General features: G+C 38.1%; 1 protein-coding gene across 1 annotated transcript; it reads right to left on the bottom strand.

Annotated features, from left to right (window-relative positions):
* Window positions 1-6,179: 6,179 nt before the first annotated feature.
* LOC140234932 (acid-sensing ion channel 1C-like) lies at window positions 6,180-25,742 on the bottom strand. Its single transcript, XM_072314972.1, has 10 exons — window positions 25,507-25,742; window positions 19,779-19,946; window positions 15,640-15,804; window positions 14,915-15,039; window positions 13,045-13,232; window positions 11,840-11,984; window positions 9,682-9,738; window positions 8,420-8,573; window positions 7,068-7,159; window positions 6,180-6,322 (listed from the first exon to the last, which is right to left on the bottom strand). The coding sequence occupies exons 1-10, from the start codon at window positions 25,740-25,742 to the stop codon at window positions 6,180-6,182; spliced, it is 1,473 nt and encodes a 490-aa protein (XP_072171073.1).
* Between the last annotated feature and the right edge of the window lie 598 nt (window positions 25,743-26,340).

Below are 26,340 nucleotides of genomic sequence, written 5' to 3'. Positions count from 1 at the left end.
AATATAAAGAAAATATAAAAGGAATTCCACAAAAATTCACTTTTCTAGCAAAATGAAAGAGTTCTTGACTAACCGCTTTCAGAAAGCAGGGGGAATAAGTGCTACCCCTAACATATGTCAGTATCAAGCTGACGGAATGTGTAATTTTCATGAAAAATGAATTTTTATTGAATTCCCTTTTTATTTTCTTTATATTGTAGTCCACTCATACGTCATAACCTCTAGTAGTCTCCTTACCCAGCAGTTGCAACACCAAAACTTTAAAAATTCATAACTTTTGCATCGATTGCCCGATTTTCCTCAAACTTTCACTGATGTGTTCTACTAATATTACTGCTTTCACTCAATCCACATTGCTCTTTGGGTTTACTTTCCCTTTAAGTCGGGCGAGGTCGATTATTTGAATATTGCATGACACAATTTCCCAATCTTTCTGCTTTAAATTGATATATAACACGTCTTATAAAAATAATCGGCTGCGGAGATGTTTGAAAGAGAGCATGTCAAGACGTCTGGGAAATCACTGTTCCGAGAAAAGCACCCTAAAAGTTCTCCGTGCGATGCAATCACAATCAAGAGACACGCAAGTCAGTATTCACCTCCGGACAATAGAAGTTAAACCCTAGCAACCCCCGAAATGCTCATTCAAACACAGCGTCGGCGGTCTCCTCACCGACCAATCAGTGACCAGGATGTCAGGAGAAGCGGCTAGGCATAGCGCAACCCGCCCGCACGCACCAGTCGACTGGGCAGTGTGCGAGCTTCACGCTTCGGTTAGCGGCAAGCAGCAAACTGACCAATGAGATCACTCTGGTCGTTGTTAGGGGCGGAGCCTATGTGTGGCGCTCAATCCAAATGTTCGAACCAGTTTCTGCTTCGTTGAAACGCCAAAAAAACATGGCTCAGAAAAACGCTATTTTTTGGTCTTTCCTTTCATCATTTAGCTTCAAAATTTCGACAGATGGTAGAAGACATGTCAAACTCTAATAATATGTCAAATTCAGAAAAATCGTAAGTTTTGACCAATTTTGATGCTCTAACTTCAAACTCGATTTTCACGAGTTCGACAATGCGCGACTTTAGGACCATTTTGTTGTAGCGGGTCACATTTGCTTTTTCAATGTCAAATAAATTTTTTTTTTTTGGTAATGCAGGACAGTTACTTCAGCTGCATGACAGGGATTTCACTACATATAGAAGTATAGAGGCCTATTATGCGTAAGAGAAAGTATCATTTCATTTATTTAATTCATTCAAACAAATCACATTTGTAACATACATCCAAAGATCTGTCAATTATTGAAACAAACGTTTGAAAATTCAGTGTGTAGAGACTAAAATAATTTTTTCAGGACACAGAATGAATTTGAATCAGTCTACAGTAAGTTACGTCCATATTCAGATATTGAATACTTACTGATACTTTAATATATGCGGGGGAATCAACCGAAAAACGGATTCTTGTTGTGGTCGGTACCCAGCAACAACAAAAAAAAAAAAGGTCAAACACATTACTGAACACACACACATACACTGCAAGCACGCAGTCAGGAAAGCAGCAGTACACTATTGACGCGCGTGCATTGACGCCATGTATGTCACGTAATGTTTCAGTGAATAAGCTTTTTATTCCGATTATGATATCAATGTTTCCATCATTACCAATACAGATATTAAGTTATCACCGATTTTTTAGACTTCAAGCGTTGGCAGTACAAGATTACTCTTGTATTTATGAATGGATATCGCAGAGGGTAGACACCATGATCTACATGATTTACATTTTTATATTCTTTGACCAATAAGTTCACTCCCTCATTGCTAGGGGCGGAGTGTATCTGCAGCGCAAAATCCAAATCTTCAGACACATTTCTGGTTCGTTGAAAGTCGGAAAATCATGGCCCAGAAAAAAACGCGAATTATTTGCTCCTTTGATCATTTAGCTTCCAAATTTCGGCACTTGCGTGGCAGACGATACATTACACTACAAAATAATGCCAAAACCAGAAATCCGATGGTTTTGACCGATTTTGATGATTTGACTTCAAACTCAATTTTCGGCTCAGCCATCAGCAACTTTCGGATCCTTTGTTGTGGTGGGTCACATGTATTATTATTTCTTATGTAAAATACCAGTTGATCAAGATTAGGCACATATTGGCCCGAATTCACGAAGGTGATACAATAAAAACCATGGTTTTAGCATGGACAATTTGTATGGAGCGCCAAGTGTCGCATGGCCTATTTTGTTACGATATAAATCAGTCATTTCGTTAACGAAATGATCATTCCGTGGATGAAATGTTGTCATTTCGTTACGAAATGATCCTTTCGTTGGAGAGTCGACACTTGGCGCTCCATACAAATTGTCCATGGTTTAAACAATGGTTTCAGTTGCACCACCATCATGAATTCGGACCTTTACGTCTATATTCTAATGTGAAAGACACGTCTCTTAAAGGGATCATATAGTTTTGGTTGAGACCTAATTTCAGGTTTCTTACATATTTGGGTGAGGTAATGAGAAACCTCTTATGAAATACTAGCCATTACAAAAAAAAAAAAAAAACAAAACATTTCCCACTTTTGATCCTTAATAGTTCGACATCTATACATCTAATAACGCTGTCATTGATATGTGTAATAGCTAAATAGTGTACAATTTAGTTGGAGGTGATTTGAGTATGACATCATGAATCAGGTTCGTTAAATCCATGATCGATTTCAAAGTTAAGTTCCAGGTTTTGGTCAAATTTGAACCCTCTGTACAGAATTGAACTTTACACAAGAAACAATGATGTGTGTGTGAGTGTGTGCTTACAATGGCCCTGAACAATAGACATGAATACCACGAATACCACCTTTGCAGAGTTCTGCTGACTAGTCTTCTGGTCTCTTCCTCCAAGGCTGATGAATGCTTTATTAATAATTCATAATGGATTGTCCTTGGCACTGCTAGTCTGAATTCATGGCAAAGGGTAAAATGCATGCACGTGAAAAAAAAAAAATTAGCACATGTATTTATTAAACCACAGCATACACTACATTTCAGGATGAATAAACACTAGCTGGGATAGTGGAAATTCTCATGAATATGTAATAGACATGACAGAGCGTTCCAATCCAGGCTATTGTTCAGAGCTATTGTCAGGGTGTTAACCACACACTCCCATACACACCAATTGACCCCTGTGCAAAATCAGCAGGTTGTACAGAGAGCTGAAAACAGAGCAAAATCTAAAACCTAACTCGAAAATCAATCTTGAATTCAATGACACAGATCTATGCTATCATATTTAAATTACCTCCAACAAAATTGTACACTATTCAGCTATTGCCCATATAAATGTCAGTGAAATCTGACATAATAGTTTTTTTTTAACTGTTAAGGACCAAAAGTGGGAAAATGTTTTCTTGTAACACCTATTATGATATACCATGTAATTCCAAGAGGGATTCAAAGTTTATTTGATAAAAACTAGTTTTGAAATCGCTGAAATATCCAAAACAGAACAATCTTGATGAAATATGGGACCCATCTTTCATTACGATTACTTTGTTTTATTCTATTTTGGGAGTCTCAGCAATTCCAAAACCGATTGTTATCTAACAAACTTTAAATTCCTCCTAGAATGGTATGCTCTGTAGTATTTCATAAGTGGTATCTTGGTATCCCACAACAAGATAAAAGCCCAATCCTTATCCAGCAATACTATGCCATCCCTTTAATCATAAAAACAATAACGACAAAATTTCAACATCTTAAATTCTGTATTGTGCATTCATACCACCTCGTGCATATTACTTTTCGTTTTCTCAGCTCTGATTGCGATGTCTTTGCAGTTGCTTGTACATGTATATAACTATACATAATTATATACATTTCATTACTTCTATATCCAGACAAATCGCTTATCTGAACGGGCGCCGCACCGGTCCCAACATGGCCGGATAACAGAGGTCGGGTTGTACTTCAATATGTGACTGCATTTCATGTCACACGCCAGACTTCGTTCTGTTATGACATGTCTTCGACGAATTCCCCACATTGTGGCATGCCATGCATGGGTCAACATTCGTATGTGTGGAAGCATCAACACTCCGCATTGGCTTCTTTTGCAATACATTTTGTTGACACTGTAAGATGTGATGAATAATCTTCCATAAGTGCATTGGTTATTAGCTGAGAGCAATTATTTAATTTTGCCATAGAAATACAAGAGCACAGGTCAGGATGTAATAAATCAAAGGTCATAATATCGTACACTAATCATATCATAATTTCCTACAATTCTTATATCATAATTTATAATTCATTTTGATATTATTCCATTCACATTTAGGAGCAATAGCAGCAGAACCTAGGCCTTACTTACAGTATTGACCATTTTTTTTCCAAAGATTTGTATAATTTCATTCAAATCTATAATGATTGATTACAAACAAACAAACAGTACGAGAAAGTACGTCCAAAAGCAAAGTATTGGAATCATGCACAAAATTCAAGGTGAAACAGCATTTCGAATACAGTCTATTCAAAGCAGTTTTTGGCTATCTGAATTGTACCCCCCCCCCCTCCCCTTGAGCTGGTGACAGTCTGTAGTTTGTGGGGGGGGGGGGAGGTTGATTTGGAAATTAGTCAGTCACCTTGATAACACTATACACTAAATACTCTACATTTCACATCATTATATCCAAATCTCACACCTATTTTGTATTAATACATGAGCGCGGGTTCACATCACATCAAAATTATTAAAACTCTACCGACAAAATCATGCTTTGGTGTGTGACTTTGTCTCCGAGTAAAAAAAGACACGGTTTGAAACAACAGGAAAGATAAAAACCACTATAGATTACACATGTTAAATTAAATTTTCAAATTGGTTGTTAGTAAGACAAGATACTTCAGAATTTCATAATAGCATTCAAAATCTAATGACATCCAAAAAGACCGCCATATTTGATAGATTCACGAAGTATTAACCAAAGTCGACAATGCGCCTTGTTTTTGTTCGCTACTGTGATGAATGCGTTTGGATATCACCTTTTATCAAGAAAAGAAAAAGAAAAGTTTTCTTTCATTCTTACAGACCAGCGGAATAGATGTATATAGTGAAGAAAACGAAATAAATCACATACCATTTACTCTGAGGCTCGTACATTCCTAAATCATCAGTTTGAGAGATTCCGAATGCCTGCAAATCAGGTTTCAATTATTTGTAAAACATTATAAGTAGTAATCCGTAGATTACTGAATTAAGTCATATTGATTACAAATGACAAAATGTGGATGTGGATTATCAATTATAGTCATACATTGAGTAACAGACATGAAAGAGGGTGTGTTCATACACTTCAACTTAGTGTTTTGATCTACTCAAAACATTTCAGCTTATGATTCCAGGACTCTCAGGAAAAAATGCAGACGGGAGTGAATGTTCATGTAATTTAACAAAACTAGTAACAGGAAACAATGTTTGTTTGTTTTTAGTTTTGGTTTTTTTCTTTTTTTGGAGGGGGGGGGGACTATCGGGTGTACGTCGCGAGACCGACACCCACGAGTCATAAAGCTTACAAGTCATACAGTCCATGAGTTTTACAGCTCATGAGTCATATCACAGCCCTTTAGTTCGACACTAAGCTAACAAGGCCCACGAGACCGACACCTTAAGCCCCGTGTTGTATCTGTCGAACTCGTGGGCTGTTTTAACCTATAAGTGTCGAACTTATGGGCTTTATTTGCCTAGTGTCGAACTCATGGGCTATACGACTCCTTAGATGTTTGACTCATGGTCTATGGACCTGTTTTCCATGTGGAACTTGTGGGCTGTGTGATTCGCGGGTGTCGGTCTCGTGGGATGACCCTGAACTATTAACCATCTGTCGTTGAATAATTGAGGAGTAGTGACCACTTTTCCCGTTTTAGGAAAATTTGACAACAGTGTTCCGGGTTCAAAAGGCTTTCTTTACTTGGCACCTGATGACAGCATTGCAGGGGTATGACAAACCGGTCATGACCAGATTTCATAATATACTGGCGCTTGTTTACAGTTTACCCAATATGATAATTTCTGTACAACACTTCTTTCTGGTAAATCGCCACAACGAGAGGTGAAAAGAGAGAATTGGAGTATAAATACTATATTTACGACATATGGCACAAAAATGATATTCTTTCATCGCTGGACAGTAGTCTTGCTTTTCGGCTGAGGTCGCGTTCGAGAGTACACGTACGCAGAATGGCCGATGACATCTACGATTTCAAACAGTGTGAGAATACTTCCGCCCAGCCACAACCCAAGGGAACCACCTACGTCACCTGTGAGTTGAAATAATGATTCCCGGAAAACGAAAAAAAGAAAAGAAAACCTTAGTCCCATGCATCTATAATCAAGCCACATTTGAACAGCACAGAAGTGTTGATAAGAGTGGTTGACAATTTATATGTCTATATATATGAAGAGTTTTCTTCTTAAAAAAAAACTCCTAAATGTGCTTTAACTTATTTCCACTAATTCAGCGGTTTTTATCTTACACATTTTTATGTTGCCATTTAGAAAGTTCTTTTATTACGTTAAGATTCATCACCAAAGGTTAAAAAATTGCAATAAAAAAAGACATCCTGCAGATTGTGTTAAAATCTCTGATTGGTCAATAGAGTCAATGGTGGCTTCGTTGTAGCCAGTGAAGATATAGAGGTAAATAAATTGTGGATATAGGCCCCTTGGAGGAAAAAGTATTGGCGCCCTTCTGAAGAAAATGAAATTGAACGAACATAAAAGTCATAACAACTCGAAACATTCTTCCTGGATTTTTTTTTTTTTTTTTTTGGTGCTCTATATCTATTGTCATCCAAGTGATTAATGTCAATATAGGCGGGTGAAGAATGATGACAAATGGATCTAGGCCTTTTTGAAAGTAAGGTCTTCGTTCAAACTAATTTTCATTTTCAGAAGGCAAAATATCGCTAGATAATTATTTTTTTAATAATATCTTTGCCCCACGATAAATCCAAATCTATTGACATAACTTGATTATAATCATGCCCTATTGTACATACTTACATAATAAACTGAAAAAGTCATAAGCTTTTCTCTGCTTGATCCTCTGGACTGTCATATCCTTGAAGAACACGGTAAGCCCACAAATGTTTTCTCTAAACACAAATTACAAACAAAGAGGGATAAAATAACATTGACTAATACTTATTATTACATTTTCAACGTAGTGCACATAGCGTTAATAGTATACGCTAAAAATGTAATCACATTTGTATCGTTCTTTTCATTATAATTACAGCCATCTACCAACATCAATCATAATTATGATAACTGGTTATCGAATCGCAATACATAGTGCAGCTTTGTATCACAAAAAAAGAAAGAAAGAAATGAGACTACGATCCTTCGGATACTGATCGGAGAATATAAATAGCCATACTGGGAAGGAAAGTAAAAAAGAAACCCAAACGATAAAAAGCATCCACAGTGTGGAGTTTGCACAACGGCATTGTACGTAGGATACTCATGGCGTTTCGTTCGCTGACTTTTGTCTCCTATACGTCACTAAACACTACGATATTTGATCTTCAGCAATGGCAATTGCTGCTACGCTGCTATGGTTTAGATATTCAAGTCTCAAGGGGCATGACGAATTTGTATGTAGTAAGAAACGAATTATCATTCCTTGTCTATTACTTATGGTCATGTTTCGCCAAACATGTTTGTGTTTTGTTTTCCTTCGTTGTATTTTGAGTGGAGATGTTTTAAAACTGTGCATTTACAAGTAACTGCATTCGTTGAAAAACTTTATCCGACACACCCAAGTTAACTGTAATGAAAAGATGGACAACTAAATTGAACTTGGGAGAAGTTTATGTATACTCTTTGATTTAATACTCTTTCATCCTTACTTGAACCTGTCTTTTCAGGGAATTTCTATATAAGCAGGTAGACTACGTGCTTACCTTTCTTATGAGCATATAACTGAAGAACATTTATGAATATAATATGAAATTTGATATCTTTCTACCTAGTAGCTACATACAAATGATATATATATATATATATATATATATATATATATCATTGTATATATATATATATAGAGAGAGAGAGAGAGAGGGAGAGAGAGAGAGAGAAGTAATGACACAAGTTCACACGGTTAACTGCAGGTTCATCCGTATTTATTAGACTTATTTAGCAATAAATACGGATGAACCTGCAGTCAACCGCGTGAACTTGTTTCATTACTTCTGTTTAAAGCTCTTCCTTTGACACTTGTTTGAGGACATCGAACACTCTTGATAGTAGAATAGAATCATCAAGTATATGTGTATATATATATGTACACTGATTATGTCTTTTTTGGAAGGGGATGGGGTTCGCCAACTTTTGTGTAGGATCTGCATTCTTACTGGAAGTATGCTGGGTTAAGGCCATAGACAGCACTCAACGGAGAGGTTAAAAAGGTGTTTGGGTATTCCACATGGGACACGGTCGCTGAGTAAATTCTCCTTGAGCAATCAGGCGGGCAATCACAGACCGTTTCTGCATTTTCTATAAAGTCATCTGTAACAGGATAAGGAAAAACAAGACATTGTTAAACAAGGGAGAAAAAATAGATACATTATTTTGATGATAAATTTATCTCTTGTTTTGAAATTAGAGCCTCCATAACATAGGTCAGTCGACAAAGGTCAGAGTTTCAATAAACATGACTATCTTAACGTGATTATCTTAACAATTTGATCCATTGTCAATCTCTTAATCCATTCAATACTCAAATTCAAACTCAACTTTATTTTCCTGAATTCATACCTATAGCGATTTTTTTTTTCTTGGCTTTCTATGTGCATACTTCGTCATTGTATCTGACCGTGCCTTGATCACGTGATCACGCCACTCTCTAGTAATCTTGTGTAGTGGACATATATACTTACCTATCTTTTTTGTTATATTCTTCGACGTCTATATTTCCCTATTTCATAATTCGTCATTCCTTTCAATTTTAATTTTCATGTACGAATTCATCTGAAATCAGCATCTCATGTTTATGGTCTACTTTTTATAACGTGGAATATGAAACAATGAAAACAAACACACAAATGGCTAAATGTTAGTGGACATTTTCGTAATGATCTCTATCAGAGCAAAGAGAAGAGAAATTAACTATAAGCAGATTGCAAGTGATATTAATAGATAAGACGATGGTATAAACGCCCATATCACACTCAATTTAATGCGGCAAACAGGTCTATCGACAAAAAGCGTCGAAGGGAAATGTGACTTTAAAACGCCCTCCATGATTTTAGAGAAGGTTGCTCTGATGCTGCGAAAGTTTCTACAAGGAATATGCGAGCTGAAATCTTGCTATGTCTTGACATACATATGAAAAAGCATATAGCGTCTTATGTGGGACAAGTCAAAAATGTTATTTAAAATATTGCTTCGTGGTGCTATTTGGGTAGGATAAGCGTTCTAAGACAAAGTCCAGGGAATTAAAAACAAGCTTCTAAAATCCAAAGAATTAGATTCCAGTACGCTTCCACCATCGGCAGCTTCAATCTATATGTCACAGCACGTAATAAGAGGGCGAGTGCAAGATATGCAATCAATTGTATCAGCAAAACAAACACACGCACACACACAAACAATATCTCAAATAAAAATCACTTACAGAAGGCAGATGCAGTGCAGTTGAAAAATTCCCAAGCAGTACACTCACGATCATCACCTGATGGAATAGAGTTATGAAATTCAAATTAAGGCAGACTGTTTAACAGCTGATGACACAATGTGACTATTCCTATGAAGATGATTAACTTTTTTAACATATAAAAGTATGTCTTTCTATTGAATTGGATTTTTACGGATTTGTTTCTGTCTGCTTCATCACTTTAAATTTCAGTGTTTGAAAACCAAAAAAAAAAAAATGAATTTCTTTGTTTATTTCTGGTAAGTTTGGGTACATGATAGGTCATAAACAAATGTGACCGAGCATCGCAAAACGTCGCCAAACATGGATTTTTAGTTAAAGGCATATAGATGCATAATTCGACAATGATGCATTCTAAATATCTACATCCAAATATTGGGGAAAAAATGCACACTTTGGAAAAGTGTGAACTGAGAAAAGAGGCTCCGAAGTATAGGGTCTATTGAACCGCTTAATCTTTACCAAGCCGTGGTAGCTGTGTTATGAATGAAAAAAAAAAAAGAAACATGATGTAAACCACCGTAGCAACAGCAATGAAGGGATTATCAGATTAACCTGAAATTGAGAAGCTTCGCATTCTCTCCTTGATTAACGTCGACTTATCATCTTTTTAAAAATTAAGAAAAGTTCAAGAAATGAAAGTGACCTCCAAGACATACCTGATCACACTACTCTACAAAAAGGGCAGAAGAATAACTACTGAAAACACACTTTCCCATTCATTTATCGATCTCAATCTTTAATAATATTGTGCATGATGTAGAAGAATAATACCTCTCTCAGAAACTATGAAAAAAATCAAGATTGACTTGGTTTACCCATCTCACTTTTGAGTCGTCATGCAAAATCGAGGGTGAGACTTTTATTCCTTTTTGGGGGGTTCATGCACTCTCACAATAATATCAAAAACATTTAAAGGGATCATACAGTTTTACGATCGGATGAGACTTCAGCTGTGTGACTTTTTTTAATATCATTTTTTTGAGATAGGCCTAATGAGAAACCTCCTTAAAGGCTAGAGCGTGTATTGTGAGGGGGATTGAAAGTTTAGGTGATGAAAATTGGTTTTCAAATAGCTGAGATATTCAACACAAAGTGATCCTAATCAAAAGTGGGACCCACCTTTTATTAGTATAGCTTTGTTTTACTTTTTTTTTGATACGTCAGTCATTTCAGAACTGATTTTCATCAAATAAGATTTGACTTCCTCGTAGAATTGTATGCTCTTTTACATTTCACACAGTGGTTTCTAAGTATCTCCAAAAAAAAAAAAAAACTGAGTCTTCATCTTAACCAATACTGTATCATCCCTTTAACTGTATTATCTTTAATAGCTGGAAACACACTATTATTACTTTACTAGTGGAATGAATACGTCAAAGCCAGCAATGGAAAAAATGGAGTTTGGAATTTGAATAAATGAAAAATCCAAAGGGAATTATGTCATGGCAATTCTTACAAATTGATTTAATTCCCATCTTTTCTGCGATGAATTTTGTTGGTTGATTGGGGTTTCTTTTTTACCCTTTGAGGACGAGTCCCGAGTACACTCGGGCAGGTGTCTATGGGAAATGCGTGCTGTAGGAAAATCAAACCGTCCTCAACGGGTTAACGTACAGTTCATCATTGATATTACATTAAACCAAAACGGTACAAGAGCTGAGGTCAAACTGATTATAATAACTATTCAAACAGCTTTCAGTTGTTTTGTTTGTTTGTTTGTTTGTTGTTGTTTTTTAGGGGGGATTGCGCAAGAGCATTCATGAGGTGCATTGGTGCCTGGCATGATCGTTTATTTTTATTCATGGCTCCATCTTTTTGAGTGATTTAAAGATCCATGTGAAGGTCTAGCATGATGTTTGGTTTATTTTGCGTTTTTATTCATAACCAGAATCAAATTCAATTCAATTCAATTCAATCATAGTTTATTTCCATTCAACGAAAATCAAAGAACATAGTACAAAGTATAAGTGCGATCTTACATATTGCGTTGAATGTATTACATGTACGGTTGATAATACATTTAGCATTAAATCTATTACATTAAGGGCCGATACGAGTAGCTTTTTAATATTTTTACTGGTGCTAAAACGTGTTCTTGCGTCTACTGCATACCTACCTCTCATGCTTAGAGTTTTGCAGCCACAGGCTTCGAGTAGGTAATCCCCATTGCACTCCCTGTAACACTCGGTTCGTCCATAGTAGTTGTAGTACTTCAGAACCCTTTCGCCACACTGCCCATGAGGGGGCGGCAAGTTGGTATACTGTGGTAGAGAGTCGGGTAATGGAGTAACCAAAATACTTTAATTTGATTGATTTGAAATTCAATCTTTCGGCTAAGGACCAGCAACTACTGTCAGAGACAACCACGGAAGTGCTGATACAAAAACTCACTGGATGTTTATCATTATTACTATTGTTATTATTATTGTTATTATTAATATTATTATTATTACTATTGTGTGTGTGTATATATATATATATATATATATATATATATATATATATATATATATATATATATAGTATATGTGTATCGAATTGCACTTAGAAAACGATGACACTGAATGTACAAGTCATCTTTGGCAATAGGTAGAGGTCACGAAAAGATAAAAAGGTCGGCCCTTCTATTGGTTACCCTGATAATCTTATGGTGAGCAAAGATCTGCAAGCAATGAAAGCAGTCATGGCCAAACTGCATGCCCCCTCCTTCGCATCAAACATTTACGGCTTGAAGAAAAGAATAGCCTTTAGTAATGTATTTAAACTCAGAAAAAATATTTCGAGACGATTTGCTCTTTTCATGTAAAAAAGGCAAGTATTTTATTTCTACCAGTGTGGATGGGGAAATGGTATAGATGAGGGATGAGATAACCGTTTGTGAACTTACCTGTGTGGAATGACATGTGATGAAATCGAGATACATAATCAAACATCTATAATATCCAGTTTATTTCAGTTTAGTTTATTCTTGGGTTTTTTTTCCAATTTTCTCATAGAGATAACAAATTCAATTCATTTTATTTATTTTAGCTCAAAATTTTAATGATCATGACATGTTTGTGGTATAACGGTGTCTCAGGAAAGAAAGTAACATAAATAATTGATAATCATGATGGGGCCTACATCAAACATTAAATCTTGTAAAACTGCAGGTCCCAAACTTCACGGATGTGGAAATTAAGGAGAAATGGCCCACAACACTATCAAGCATAATCGAGTACGGTGCAGCTTGAAAAACAAACTAACGGCGATATAACGAAATTAGGGGCGACCTGTGGCAGATAAAAGCGGTGTGGTTTGCGAGCAGCATACATTCTATACCTCGGTCACGTCTACACCAGCTAGCGTCATCTCCCCCGGTGCTATCCCGAAGCCAGAGTCTTCTATGTCTGGCTCGGTGCCGTAGTCGTAGAGTACGACTTGGAAGCCGGCAGAACCTCGACCCTTGGGTTCGAAGAAATAATCAAACTGTTGGGCGTCCAGTGTTAGTAGAAGACTGTACCTCCTTCCTATGATGAAGCCGGAAATGTTCGGTGATGAAATGATAAAAGCCTGTTTACTCGTTAGGGGTTCAAGTTCAAGTTCAAGTCCGAATGTATTCGTTTTTCCACAATAAAGTCATACAAACATAAATTTCAATTTCTTGAGTGACAGAAACAATACATGTAAATTCATACAAAGAAAACAACAATAATGGGAAAAACTAACAGTATCAATACATTGCAATTGTTGCAGAGGTAACGAAAATTCATGTTACAAGTAACATGAATGTCCAAATCAAATTTATAGTATAGGCCTTATTCTGAAAATATTAATGCAAACCCAGAACTGGTTATGCGACAGTGTGTTGATTGTAGTGTAGTGTGCGTGTGCGCTTTTGTGTGTAGGTGTGTGGGTGGGTTGACTTTTAGGACATGCAAGCAATTTTGTTTCTTAAGCAGAAGCCAGAAAATTATTACCCTTCAAAACTTAAGCTGGAACCGATAAAATGAAAATTTCGCTTTGACGATTTCTTCTTTTTTTTGGGGGGGGGGGGGGGGAGGGGGGATTTTCGAATTTTTCTCTCCGTCTCTGTTACTGTGTAAAGTCCAGTTTTAACAGAGCGTTTCAAACTAGACTTTCCGCGGCAAACGTCAGGGAAACGTCAGGGTATTCTTTTTTTCAACCCGGCCTGTTAAAGTGGTTCCCGACAAATGTTACTCCGACGTTTTTGCCAAATTCTACATGACCAGCTAGGGTAATTTCCGCGATACTACCCTGGCAACTCTCTTAGTAGAACGAGACTGCTGTATTAACGTCCATTTGATACACTTAACGCACATAATTATGTATGCATACGATTCGATCGACACGCCTCGTGCCGATCATTCTCTGTATGCAATCTTGCGCATGCGCGTAAATACTGTTCCCCTCTAAATATGTTAGTCAGTGTCAAAATAGATCTTTTTTATATATAGGCGAGCATTAGCTCTGTTCAGAAGTGGTTGTACCCCTATTGCCCTTGAAACCGGACTTTACAAAAATGTGCCACATGATGAAGGATTTTGTATAATCTGTAATTCCGGTGATGTAGAAGATGAGTTTCATTGTTTTATGCTTTGTTCTGCATATAATTTCAGATCACAGTTATTCAGTATTATATCAGAAAGAGATCCTACTTTTCCTCAGTTGCCTATTTACCAACAATTCCTCTTTTTTTTAATGTCATCAGAGTCACTGCGCTGTCAAGTAGCCAGTTTTGCCAACCTTGATTTAACGTGCCGTAACAATCTATTATAAATTATTCCCACAACTGAATATCTCTTTCATGTATTACTTAGCCCACCATATTCTCTCTTTTGTTGTGTTAGATTATTTGTTATTGTCTGTATCTATGACATGATATATTCATGATACATCTTATTACTTTCTATGTTTGATGTATATTTATCACTCATAGGCCTTTTTAGGCCGGCCGTCCGTGTGACGGGTGTGATTTTCGAATAAAGAATAAACTAAACTAAATTAAACCATAAAAGACCTCCATGTTCTTGTATTTTCTTCCCACTTACTGATAAATTTTTGAGATGTTCCGAATGTTTTAGCATCTATTCCAGAACAAACATTCGAGTCATGTGGCAAATCAATCGAACTCTGAGATGAGGTGAATGAGAGTTGTCCTTGATAAGCCTTTGTAATGAGATGTAATTACCTGCAGCTTTTAGAGTGAGTTTCGGCAGACCGTTATTCTCATCGTTAAAAACGAAACAGACACCCCAATCAGTCATTTTCATGGTGAAGTTAGCCACAGTCAGTGGTTCCTGTCCCCAACGTCCTCTGTGTAATAAACCAGGGGAAATCTGTTAAACAATATAGATTTCCGAGAACAGATCGGCAAAACATTGTTAAAGAGAAATCAATAGGGTTGCTCCACGGTGGATATGGGCAGGCGTATCACGTTCTTTTCAGACTGATGAATTCATACAATGTATGATTCAACAGATCAGACTGACATAAAAACTCAATGTATTAGTCTGCACCTCTTGTTTGCGGACTTTTGAGGTATCATAAGAGTCAGCAAATCAAAGATCGGATGAGACAGAAATCGGAAGTGGTGCATCATGAATATTTAAGATCTGTTTTCTTCGTTAATAAATGGGCTGAATCGTATCAACTATATTTGATCGAAAAGAGCTGAAAAAAAAAAATATTTGACCACACAATTTTACAAGGTCTGTATGAGGTATGAGGTCATTTTAGAAAAGAAAATATGAACGGCTCTCTATTGAAAATACTCGGATACATCAGGGTTAGCGAATGAGTACGCATCCAACAAACTGTGCTACTTGAATCTCTCGTCACAATTGACCATGTGCTTGCACACATCTTGATACTATTTAGAAAATGTACGTTCTTTGAGGGTCAAGACAAACTTACGTTATCAATGTGCTCTCCAGCGTATGACTCGCGTTGACATAAAAACCAGTCATGTTGTGTATGGCTTCGAGCGCGGGTTGGTATGCAGTCATGTTGATACTCTCGTTGTCGAGAAATATCTCCGAAAGAAAGTCTCCAAACTTTGTTCCGCTCACCAATTCTTCCCTGCAAAACACGGAATAACGTGGCGTGGTCAATTGTGACTGTGCACCTCAAAACGAACATAAAGTCGCACACACTGATTTTGCGTGAAGACTGAAAATAAGTGAAGTGGGTCAACCTAGCCGAAATTGACTTTTTCATATTTTCTGAAAGAGAGAGTCTTCTTTTACACAATGCTAAAATTTGGTATCATAAAACGGGCAGAAAAGTGTGTTTTTTTAGCTGTTTATCTCAAACATTTTTGGTAGAATAGTGTGATTTCATTTCTGAAAAACCTTATCCACACTCTTCACTTTCAACTCTAATAACTTTTGAAAAGATAGTGCTACTGTTTTGAAAGTTGGCATTAAGTATGGACAGAATGTGTTAATAAGGCATGCTCAATTTCACTTTAATCTGATAATCCCTTCATCGTTGTTACTCTGGTGGTTTACTTCCTGTTTTTTGTCCCATTCATCGCACAGCCAGCACGGTTTGGTAAAGATTAAGCGCTTTAATAGACACTGTACTTCAGAGCCTCTTTTCTCAGTTCACACTTTTCCTGAGTTTGTGCTTTCTTTCCAATATTTAGATAGGTTAGGAGAGTCCAATTGATTTGAGTTATACATCATTTTAAAGCTTAAAGTCTGCTCTTTCAGAATATGGTCTTAACTAAAATTTCATGTCGGCCACTTTTTGTTTGTTTTGAGGTGCAGGGTCACAATTATAGTAGAGATGAGAGGGATCAAAATACATGTCAGGACATCATAAAACTGGATATTTGCAAGATTTTAAAATAAAAAGCACTTTGATTAAGAGGAATACAGGGATGGATTCAGGAATTCCGTAAAGAGGGACAAAAAAGGGGTAATAATCCTGGTCACCGCTGGCAAGCTGGAGCCACTTCCGAGTTTCATCGGCTCACAATAACAAGATGGCTTCTGCTCAATCAGCGCGATTTTCCGGTGCCACTAAAATCGGCTGACTGTTTGTTACTTTAAAAGATTAAAGCCCCTGTTCCACTATGCCGTTCTCGCTACGATTTGACAATTTTCTCAGATCGGGAAGGATCGTTTAAACCTGAGCCGATCTGGACACAGTACAGTATTAAAACGCTCTAAGAACGCTGCGGTTACGACCACGTGCTTGCTACGCTCTTACTACGATGATCGGGAATGAGACATTACAATCTCTGCCACTGCAGTTACGCTTTAGAACGATGTAGATACGCTGTCAGTGCGATGCTGCCGATGTTATCCGATCGATGCACGCTGTAACTACGCTCTAAACGATCTCTACGATCTTATCACGCTGTTACCCCGTTCAGAAAGCTGAAAAGTGCCCGATGTGCCCCGATGTACCCCAATTCGACTGTCGATCCGCAGTCATTCAACTTATCAGCATGTAGAACCAAAGAAATATACTGTGGACCTCGAAGAGCCTCCTCAACTCACGGTTCTTTTGCAGCAATGTATTGTTATAATCAAAGACGTGCTGATCTTTCCAAGGCTTTTTCTTGATGTCTTGCTTTTATAGTCCGTCTTCCTCTAGTTGTAGATGATTGCATATTCTTCGAAATTCTGCTATGTCCTCTTCCTCCTCTTTTAGCATCACGTGCAGTCTCTCTTTCTTCGCCTTTTGGATAGCTGCTTCGCTGCTTTCTTCTGTTCTTATTCCTCATCTCTTCTTCTTCGAAAATTTGAGCTCCTTCTTTGTATTCTGCCCCGACAGGTGCAGCGACAATGTCATCTTCCTCCTCAACAGTTTTGCCTCTCCATCTCTTTGATCTTCTTCTGGTAGACATTTTGGCTGCGATTACCGGCTGCGTCCCTTTTAAGCCCCCGTCACACTACAGCGTATAAATCAGCGAATGCCTAGCGGATGGGCAAAATTTGGCAAAGTCCAGATACGCTCGAAACCGCTCGAATCCGCAAGCAAAACGTCGTTTTCGAACCTTCGCCTAACGAATGATGAGCATAATGCTAACCGTGTTACGAGCGGATAAAGTAGCGAATGAAAGCGAATGCGTACAGTCCGTCCAGCGTCACACTACAGCGTATAAATCAGCGAATGCCTAGCGGATGGGCAAAATTTGGCAAAGTCCAGATACGCTCGAATCCGCTCGAATCCGCAAGCAAAACGTCGTTTTCGAACGTTCGCCTAACGAATGATGAGCATATGCTAACCGTGTTACGAGCGGATTAAGTAGCGAATGAAAGCGAATGCGTACAGTCCGTCCAGCGGATGCTGAGCGGACAAAGCGAATGAGGAGCGAATGCCCAACATATGCAGAGCGATACTGCGGCAGTCACGTGACGGATCTCGACTGACGCACATTTTCCCAAATCATTTTGAGTAGTGACAGTGTCGAGTAACGTTGTGATTGTGAGAATGGCCCCCAAAAGAAGGAAGGAGAAGTCACCACCAGGTGCTGCTGATGTCATTACCCTCGACAGTCCTCAAGATTCCTGTGTTCCTTCTGATGATCACGTTGACGATGATGTGGGGAGTCCAACATCCTCCATTACGTCTGGTGCCTCCAACTGTTCCTAGCCTGGACCTTCAGCGAAAAAAAAAAGCCAGAGGCAAACGCCGGGACTTTAATATCCCGGAAGTTCGATGAGAAGCTGATTATACAACCTGAACTGCCCTCGTCTTCAGATCCAGGCCCTGGTCCACATCGTTCTTCGATGTTTTCCTCTCCTCCGTTTTCTCTTGTCTTGGATGTATTTGGCGATTGCCAGCTGGTTTAGGTCATGCTCATGTTGATGAACAGCTAGAAGATATTGCATCTGAAATCTCTGAGCGTCCTCCATTTCTGATGACCAACTGATAAATGCTACCTGTGCTGTCCAGATTTGCTGTGCGAATTTGGACGAACGGCGAACGAATGAGAAGCGAACGCAGAGCGACCACAACTTTCGATCAGCGGGCGCTAAGCGACCACAAAGCGTATTGTCATTCCGTTCGTCATCCGCTCAAGATTTTGGACATGTCCAAAATCAAAATTTGTCTCCGGCGGATCTCTGCGAATCGCTGCGAACAGCTAGCGGATACAGCGAACGCCAAGCGGGTCACGAACGATGAGCAGCGGATGTGAGCGTATCTCCAAATTTTCGGATCCGCTGGGCATTCGTTGGCTAGATACGCTCTAGTGTGACGGGGGCTTGACGGGGGCTTAAAGTTTATCTCCCGTTCTTGTACCGATGTAACTACGCTCAGAAAGACTTTGCTACGCTCATCCTGCGGTGTTTAAGCTGTCACTACGCTCTTCCCGCTTGTCGTACGATTAAAAATAGGTCCATTTTGATCGGGGAGATCGGAAACAAATTTTGAACAGGTTCAAAATTTCTTCCCGATCTGAAAAAAATGCCCGCTCCATCCCCGACGTCCAAACACTGCTGCCACGATGCTACGATGCTTCCGATCCCAATACGCTTTTGCCGCTCTCTCCCGATCTGCTAGATAGGGACAGACCGGGTCCAGATCGTGATAGTGTAACGGGGGTGCACCAGCCTTTTTTTTTTTTTTTTTTTTTTTTTGTACAATCCTTTGACCTAAAAAAAAAAAATAATAAAATAAAATGCACTACACATAAAGTGCACTACCAACACAGACACACACACCGGAAATATACTTCATTGAAAATTCGATGATGTTATGATAAAGTGACATAGTAACATTAGCAAATGAACGCAAACTCGGCACTTACGCGGTGCCATAGAACCATTTTTAAAAACAAAGTTCCGGTAAATTGGCATCTTTGTTGGAACTATAGCGAGCTGTAATTACTAGCATGGGATGTATTCCGTGTAAATTATTTACGGGAAGGTACTGTAAGCCCATTACTTTTTTCATCAGTCAATGCACGCGTAAGTTGTCGTGGGGGATTTCCTGGGTATCCTATCCCTTTTTTTTATTGAAAATCAACACAAAGTTTTTTTCAGGTATCACGTCATAACACATTATTAGAAACCGTATGTGAGCTTCGAGATTACCTAAAAGTATTATAGTTGCAGATGGCGACGGAGGGAAAGTCTTTCTCCTTGTCGTAGTCCACAGAAATGTCGACACTTTTAGGGTTGCTGGCGAAATAGATGGACCTGTCAATCAACTGGTATCCTGTAACTCCCATCGCTGACAAGACCAGAAACAGCCAGAAGAGTCTACACAGAATGAATGTACGCAAAAATCATTAGTTTAACACAGTAAAGCAAAGTTTGAAGAACATCTGTCAAACCGTTCAAAAGTAATTGATTTTTAATGTTTTTGTTAAGCCATCGTTCGATGAAAGACTTAACACTTCGTCCAGTTACGAATGGACAACGATAGAGAAAATGTGAATAAATTCATTGTATTGACATTTTGTAACAAAATGAAAGGACACTTATGACTTTTCTCCTTCAGAAAACAAAGGAACAACATTGTTGAATGAGTGTGCGTGATTTTTCATGAAATATGACATTTTGTGGGTTCTCTTTTTATTTTTGGCATATCATTCTTCGTAACTGCATGTGACGTCTCAGACTGCAGAAATCTTCCTATTAAGCGGAACCTGCAAATTCGTAAGTTATGAATTGATTGTTGGATTTTACTCAAAGTTTCTCGGGTGTACGTCACGAGACCGACACCCATGAGTCATACAGCCCACGAGTCATACAGCTCACAAGTCATACAGCCCACGAGTCATACAGCTTACAAGTCATACAGCCCACTAGTAAAACAGCCCAAAAGTTCGACATTGAGTAAATAAAGCCCACGAGTTCGACATCAAGTAAAATAAGCCCACGCATTATACACCCCATGAGTATACACACAAAAAGGCTCACGAGACCGACACTATGCAAACAAATCCCATGAGACCGACACTACGCTTAAAAGGCTCATGAGACCGACACTAGGCAAAAGAGGCTCAGGAGACCGACACTAGGAAAACAAGGCCTACGAGACCAACAGGATGAACAGCGCCACCTATAAACCAATTAATTGTATAGGGTGTCCAGATAACGGCATAAGGAAGATATGAGAGATGGAAAAGGAGAGTTGCTTGGGGATTACCCCGTCAATTGCCCTCCCTCACCCCCTGAACTGTTTAAGATATTTAATTATGGTTGCGTGTTTGAGTGTTTGCAAAAAAAAAAAAAAAATCAACAAAATTTTGTAAGAATGCATGAGATGTTTCAACATTAATTTCGAAAATGCCAAAACACCCTCGTTTCCCTTTCCGGAAAACATACACCGGTATACACCTGCTTAGAAAAAAAAAAGATGTGGACATTCAGATCAACCATCTAGAATAATACCCAGGTGTGAAATGAATTTCACAAGAAAATATTTCACAAAATGGTCAGTGTGGAAGTGTACACTTGCTCTATATGATATGGAAGGGGAGTAGTCATCTGCAAAGGTGCTGATTTAGTACAAATTCACAGAAAATGATATAATCGTCTATTAAGGTAGTTTAAAGGATTCGGAAAAGAAGGTGCATTCATGAAAACAGCCATTCTTTTTCATGAAAAATGTACCGTTTTGAGGAAAATAATTTTACAGACACAAGCCACAAATCGAGGTGAATCGCTGCGAAATAAAACGTTTTCATCCTTTGAAATGTCAAACATTACAATTACTGAGGAAAAAAAAATGTAAATTGAACTCTAAGCAGGCGGGTATAAGCAGGAAGATCGAATGAGGAATACTTAACTACTGAAGCGAGAAAGAAAAGAGCGGAAAAAAAAACTTACATCCTCTCCACCGTCTATCTAGAAATTAGGAAAGCCTGTTAAAAATAGCACGATGGCATCTGAAATCAAACCGCACATCGTTCTTGTCCTTTATTATTTTTTCATACATTCTTTTTTTGGGGGGGGGGGTGGGAGTCCCCATGGAGAGGACAATTTTATCTTAAAAAAGAGATAAATTGATAACAATGTCGATCCCCGTAGTGTTACAGAATTGCCCTCTATAGAAGCCACACGTGTAGAAATGCATAGTTACTTGATGTCGTTGAGATGGTACTGTTCATTACGTTACAATCTCTCGCTCGATAGTGTGACGAAATTGCACCCGCCAGTACGTGATTTTCCCCTTCATGGAACACCCTGTTCCGGTAATTGTCATGTAAATGGCGCTGCTCATCCTGTCGGTCTCGTGAGACTTCTTTGCCTAAAGGCCCGGTCCCACTGGCCGACGGACACAAAGCGTATGCAGAAAGGACACAGCGGACGAGCAAAATTTCGGGGATGGCTTCATCCGCTTTCATCCGCTCCAGAAATTGACAAAATTGGCGAAAATTGGCGGTAACAGAACGGAAATAGAACGGACGTGGGTAGTATGTAGCGGGGATGTTAAACGGATGTTCATCGGAAGCCTAGCGGATGAAAGCGGATGGAAGGGGATGACAGCTCCGAAGGGGTTACCGGAGATAATTGCGAAACGGACGCATAGCAGAAAAAGCGGATGCAGAGGGGATGCTTTCGAAATGCTTTATAAACGAGATGCATACGGTTACATCCTTTCTATTAACGTGCTATTAACGATGTAAAGGCGTTCCACGTACCATATCTTTCCTCCCTCTTTCCGTTTTAAGCTGCAGCGGATGTGAGTTGCGAGGATGCCTAGAGGATGCGGAGAGGATGCAGCGGACGTTTAAGGGATGCCGCACGGACATACAACGTTTGTTGCTCGTATGTCGCGGATTTACATCGTACACAGCGGAAAGTTCATCCGTTCTAAAAGTTTTAAGCAGCTTAAAACTTTTTGCGCGGATGAAATCACAGTGGACGGATGCTCGATGGATAGAGCGGATGAAACACGTATGCGATGGGTACACAGCGGATTCGTAGCGTTTTCCAACGGATGGCAAGATTTTTTGTACGCTTTACATCCTCTTTGCATCCGTAAGTGCAGTGGGACCGGGCCTTAATGTCGGTCTCATGAGCCTCTTTTGTGTACTGTCGGTCTTGTGAGTCTTTATTGTGTAGTGTCCGTCGCGTGGGCTTTCTTTGCTAATGGTGTCGGTCTCGTGGGCCTTTTGTGCGCAGTGTCGAACTCATGGGCTGTATGAATTGCGAGTCGCAAAACTCATGGGCTATATGACTCATGGACCTATTTTTGATGTCGGTCTCGTGGACCGTATGACTCGAGGTTGTCGGTCTTGTGGGATGATCCAATTTTCTCTTATGTGTTCTACCAAAATTGCCGTTCTCACTTATGTCATATGCATATTTCGGTTTCATTTACCCTTAATCAATGTGGTCCAGGGAAATATTGCTTCGGGTATTATCATTCTGCAATCGTTAACTTTGCACCTATAAAGTTGATTGCATATCCAACATTCGCGCGAGATTAGATGGCATGATCGCATCCATTCAAATTTGCACAAAATGAAATGAAACAAAATGAAATTGTTATAAAGTTTAAAATACAGATATCCTTTCACATTCTACAAGACTCACACACACACACACACACACGATAATTTACATATTGAGAAGAAAGGGCTAAACTTAGTGAATAGCATGAAACACTGAAATGAATTTAACATTTCAAAATAAATGAACACACCTTTACCACAAAAAGCATCATATCAAAATGTTTTCCATTATACATGTATCTCACACTTGAAACTTGTAACAATAGATTCCTTGAAAAAATATATGAAGAGTTTGTTCGCAAAAACCGATAAGTCCACTTTTGGAGATTTTGAAGTACGGTCTCTGTCATAAAGTACAAAATAATACCTTTTAAATGATATATTGTTCACTACATATAAAGGTACATTTTTGAAGTTAGGGTCAAAAGAAGCAAAAATTTTCTTATTATTCTCTTTATATTTCTTGACCTTTAATCGCAAATATCTCCATTTGGCAAATATGGACTTATCGGTTTTTGCGAACAAACTCTTCATATATATATATATATATGATATGTGTTCTGTCATGCAGTTGTCATTATGTTTTACTTCTCTTCAGTTTATCTGGCAGTAAAATAACATTCTCAGGAAAGGTCTACACAAATATCAATCAACATCAACATCAATATGTACGGTTTGTCGATTTGGTACCAAGTGACAAGGCATCTGTAATAAATGCACTTTTTTCAAGGGATGATATAGTATAGGTTGAAGTGAGGATTCGGTTTTTAACTTTCTGCGAGATACTTAGAAACCATTTCACGAAATAGTAAAGAGCATGCAATTCTAATAGGAATTTTAAATTCATTTGATGAAAATCAGTTTTGAAATGCATAAAATGACAAAGTAGTCCTTATCTCAGCCTTTTCAAAACAAATTTTCATCAAAAAATCTCAGAATTGTATGCATTTTTATATTTCATAAGTGGTTTTCAATTATAAAGCGAAAAGTTAGAAACCTAAACCACATCTCAACGAAAACTATGCAATCCCTTTAACCACAGCAAAATATACGATCCCTTTCATGCACAATATTCCAGCCAATAGACACTCCAAATGGATAATTATCCCGGATAATTATCATAATTTTGATATCGTATAGTACATCATATACAATCTATACAATGTAACTGGATAGGTGTATATGTACGTATATTTGCAGATACATAATATCAAATTGACTCTCCTGAATGATGGAAGCGAACACTTTTTCAAGTTCATATTTCTTGGAGAATATTAGGATAAAAATTAATGTATTTGATACTATGTTAAACGTATTACCACATTAAATATGCTTTGCCTGTCAACCTGGTAGGTCAATTAAACGGGAAACATTGCGCATGTGTTAATATATCCCTTTTTCTCTTCCAAGGCACCAAAGTAAAAAAATAAATAAATAAATAAATAAATTGCAAGAATAATCAAGCTGTCAATCTTGAGAAGGTGCTCTTCAATAAAACAATGACAACTAGGCTAAAAATAATGGAGGAAAAAGACATTTCTTCTGTCAAATCGAAATCACAATGACATTACAGAAGAAGCAATATTAGACAAAATCCTAGGAATTTTATTTGTTTATTCAAAATAGGAAAAACTAAAGCAATATTTCGTTCTTTAATTCGTCCCATAAATACTAAAATTGTTAACATTAAAGAATAAATAAAACATATCAACATTTTATCACCTTCGCTGCTTTATTCCCTCTGAGGTTTGAATTAATAGAAAATTTCTACAAATATCCCTATTTTGATTTATATCAAATCCTTCATGAATGATCGGAACTGGAAAAAAAATCTTTGCTTTCTTTTTTTTTTTCTTTTTTGGTGAGTGTAGGCCTACATAGAAACAGAGAATCTGTCTTGTTTTATCCTTCGAAAGCTTTACACGGCCAAAGGCCACCCCAAGTGGAGGAAATTGTCTACTACGCACACAACGCGGCAATTGTTTGGATTCCTTCCTCCACAAAACAAATGAAGAGTATAATTTGCAAGTGCCATCAATGCAATCATATTGAGATGTCAAATGTCTTAGAGAGGCAGGGTGTCTCAACATAGGCCTACTATATCTTAATCTTGGCTCAACATGTAAACAGATAAGATAAAGTACTGATAATAGTTATCGATAAATCCATGCACCTGTAATAACGGGATGATTAAGGGCTCGTTTTGCTAATAATGAGAACGAGTATATAGTTCATTATAAAATCAAAAGGAGAACTTTCATGCGATGTTTATGTATATTGGTAGTTATGTAAAAATGCTGAAAAGCAAGTTGTTCCTGTGTATCGATGTGATCAAGAACATTAATATAACCTACCGTCGCGTTCTAATTTCTGTTGGGTTGAAGGCGTATTTGATTCCCGCTAGTCCCACCGATTCGGGAATGGACTTGTAGAAAATGGCGAACCATGACACTTTGTCCCGGTATCTCACGTAAGGAGGGGGACTCAGAGTGGTGTCATCCGTCCTGATCTCTGGTGCATTGATGACAGAAAGTCCCGGTTGTTTCGATTCTAGGCCTACACTGGCAACGTCGACTCTTCTGACAGGCATGGCGGCACTTAAATGATCCTATTGTCTATCACTAGTAGTCAAGACTAAAAGGATGACTAGTTTATCCCTTTCCAAAACAATGCCTTGGCGCACTAGCAAATCACGCTTAGACCATGCCAATCTGTAAACGTAATCTGTAAACACAGTGATGCCAGAAAAAGCCTCCTTCAGCAACTTCACACATCCATCGATCTGTCTGGTATTCTGAATGATCGTTATGAAAGGAGCGGATCGCACATTTCACCGAACGATAATTGCGAACTATTTTATTTCCTGAAAATAAACGTGCCCTTCAGCATCCTGCAGCATGGACCACTACTTCACCACTAGGTCATTTGTATTATTGAAACATTTTTAGCAGCGTGAATAGGAAATATGAAAGCACTTTTTCCTCCAAGAGATGAAACAACAAAACGAAAATATAATATAAAAAATGCAAAAGAGGGAAAGAAAACAAAAAAGTGCATGTACCCCTAAAGAAGGCAAGGAACAAAATGCAAATTTCAGAATCGAGAAGAATCTAGAGCTAACACACACACACAAAAGTGAAATTCTACAGTAACATTAATTAAGTTTTTTTCTTGCACTGGTTAAACCT

The sequence above is a fragment of the Diadema setosum genome, chromosome 11 (genome assembly GCF_964275005.1).
Source record: "Diadema setosum chromosome 11, eeDiaSeto1, whole genome shotgun sequence".
Classification (NCBI taxonomy): domain Eukaryota; kingdom Metazoa; phylum Echinodermata; class Echinoidea; order Diadematoida; family Diadematidae; genus Diadema; species Diadema setosum.
This window is presented reverse-complemented; position numbering and strand designations above follow the sequence as displayed.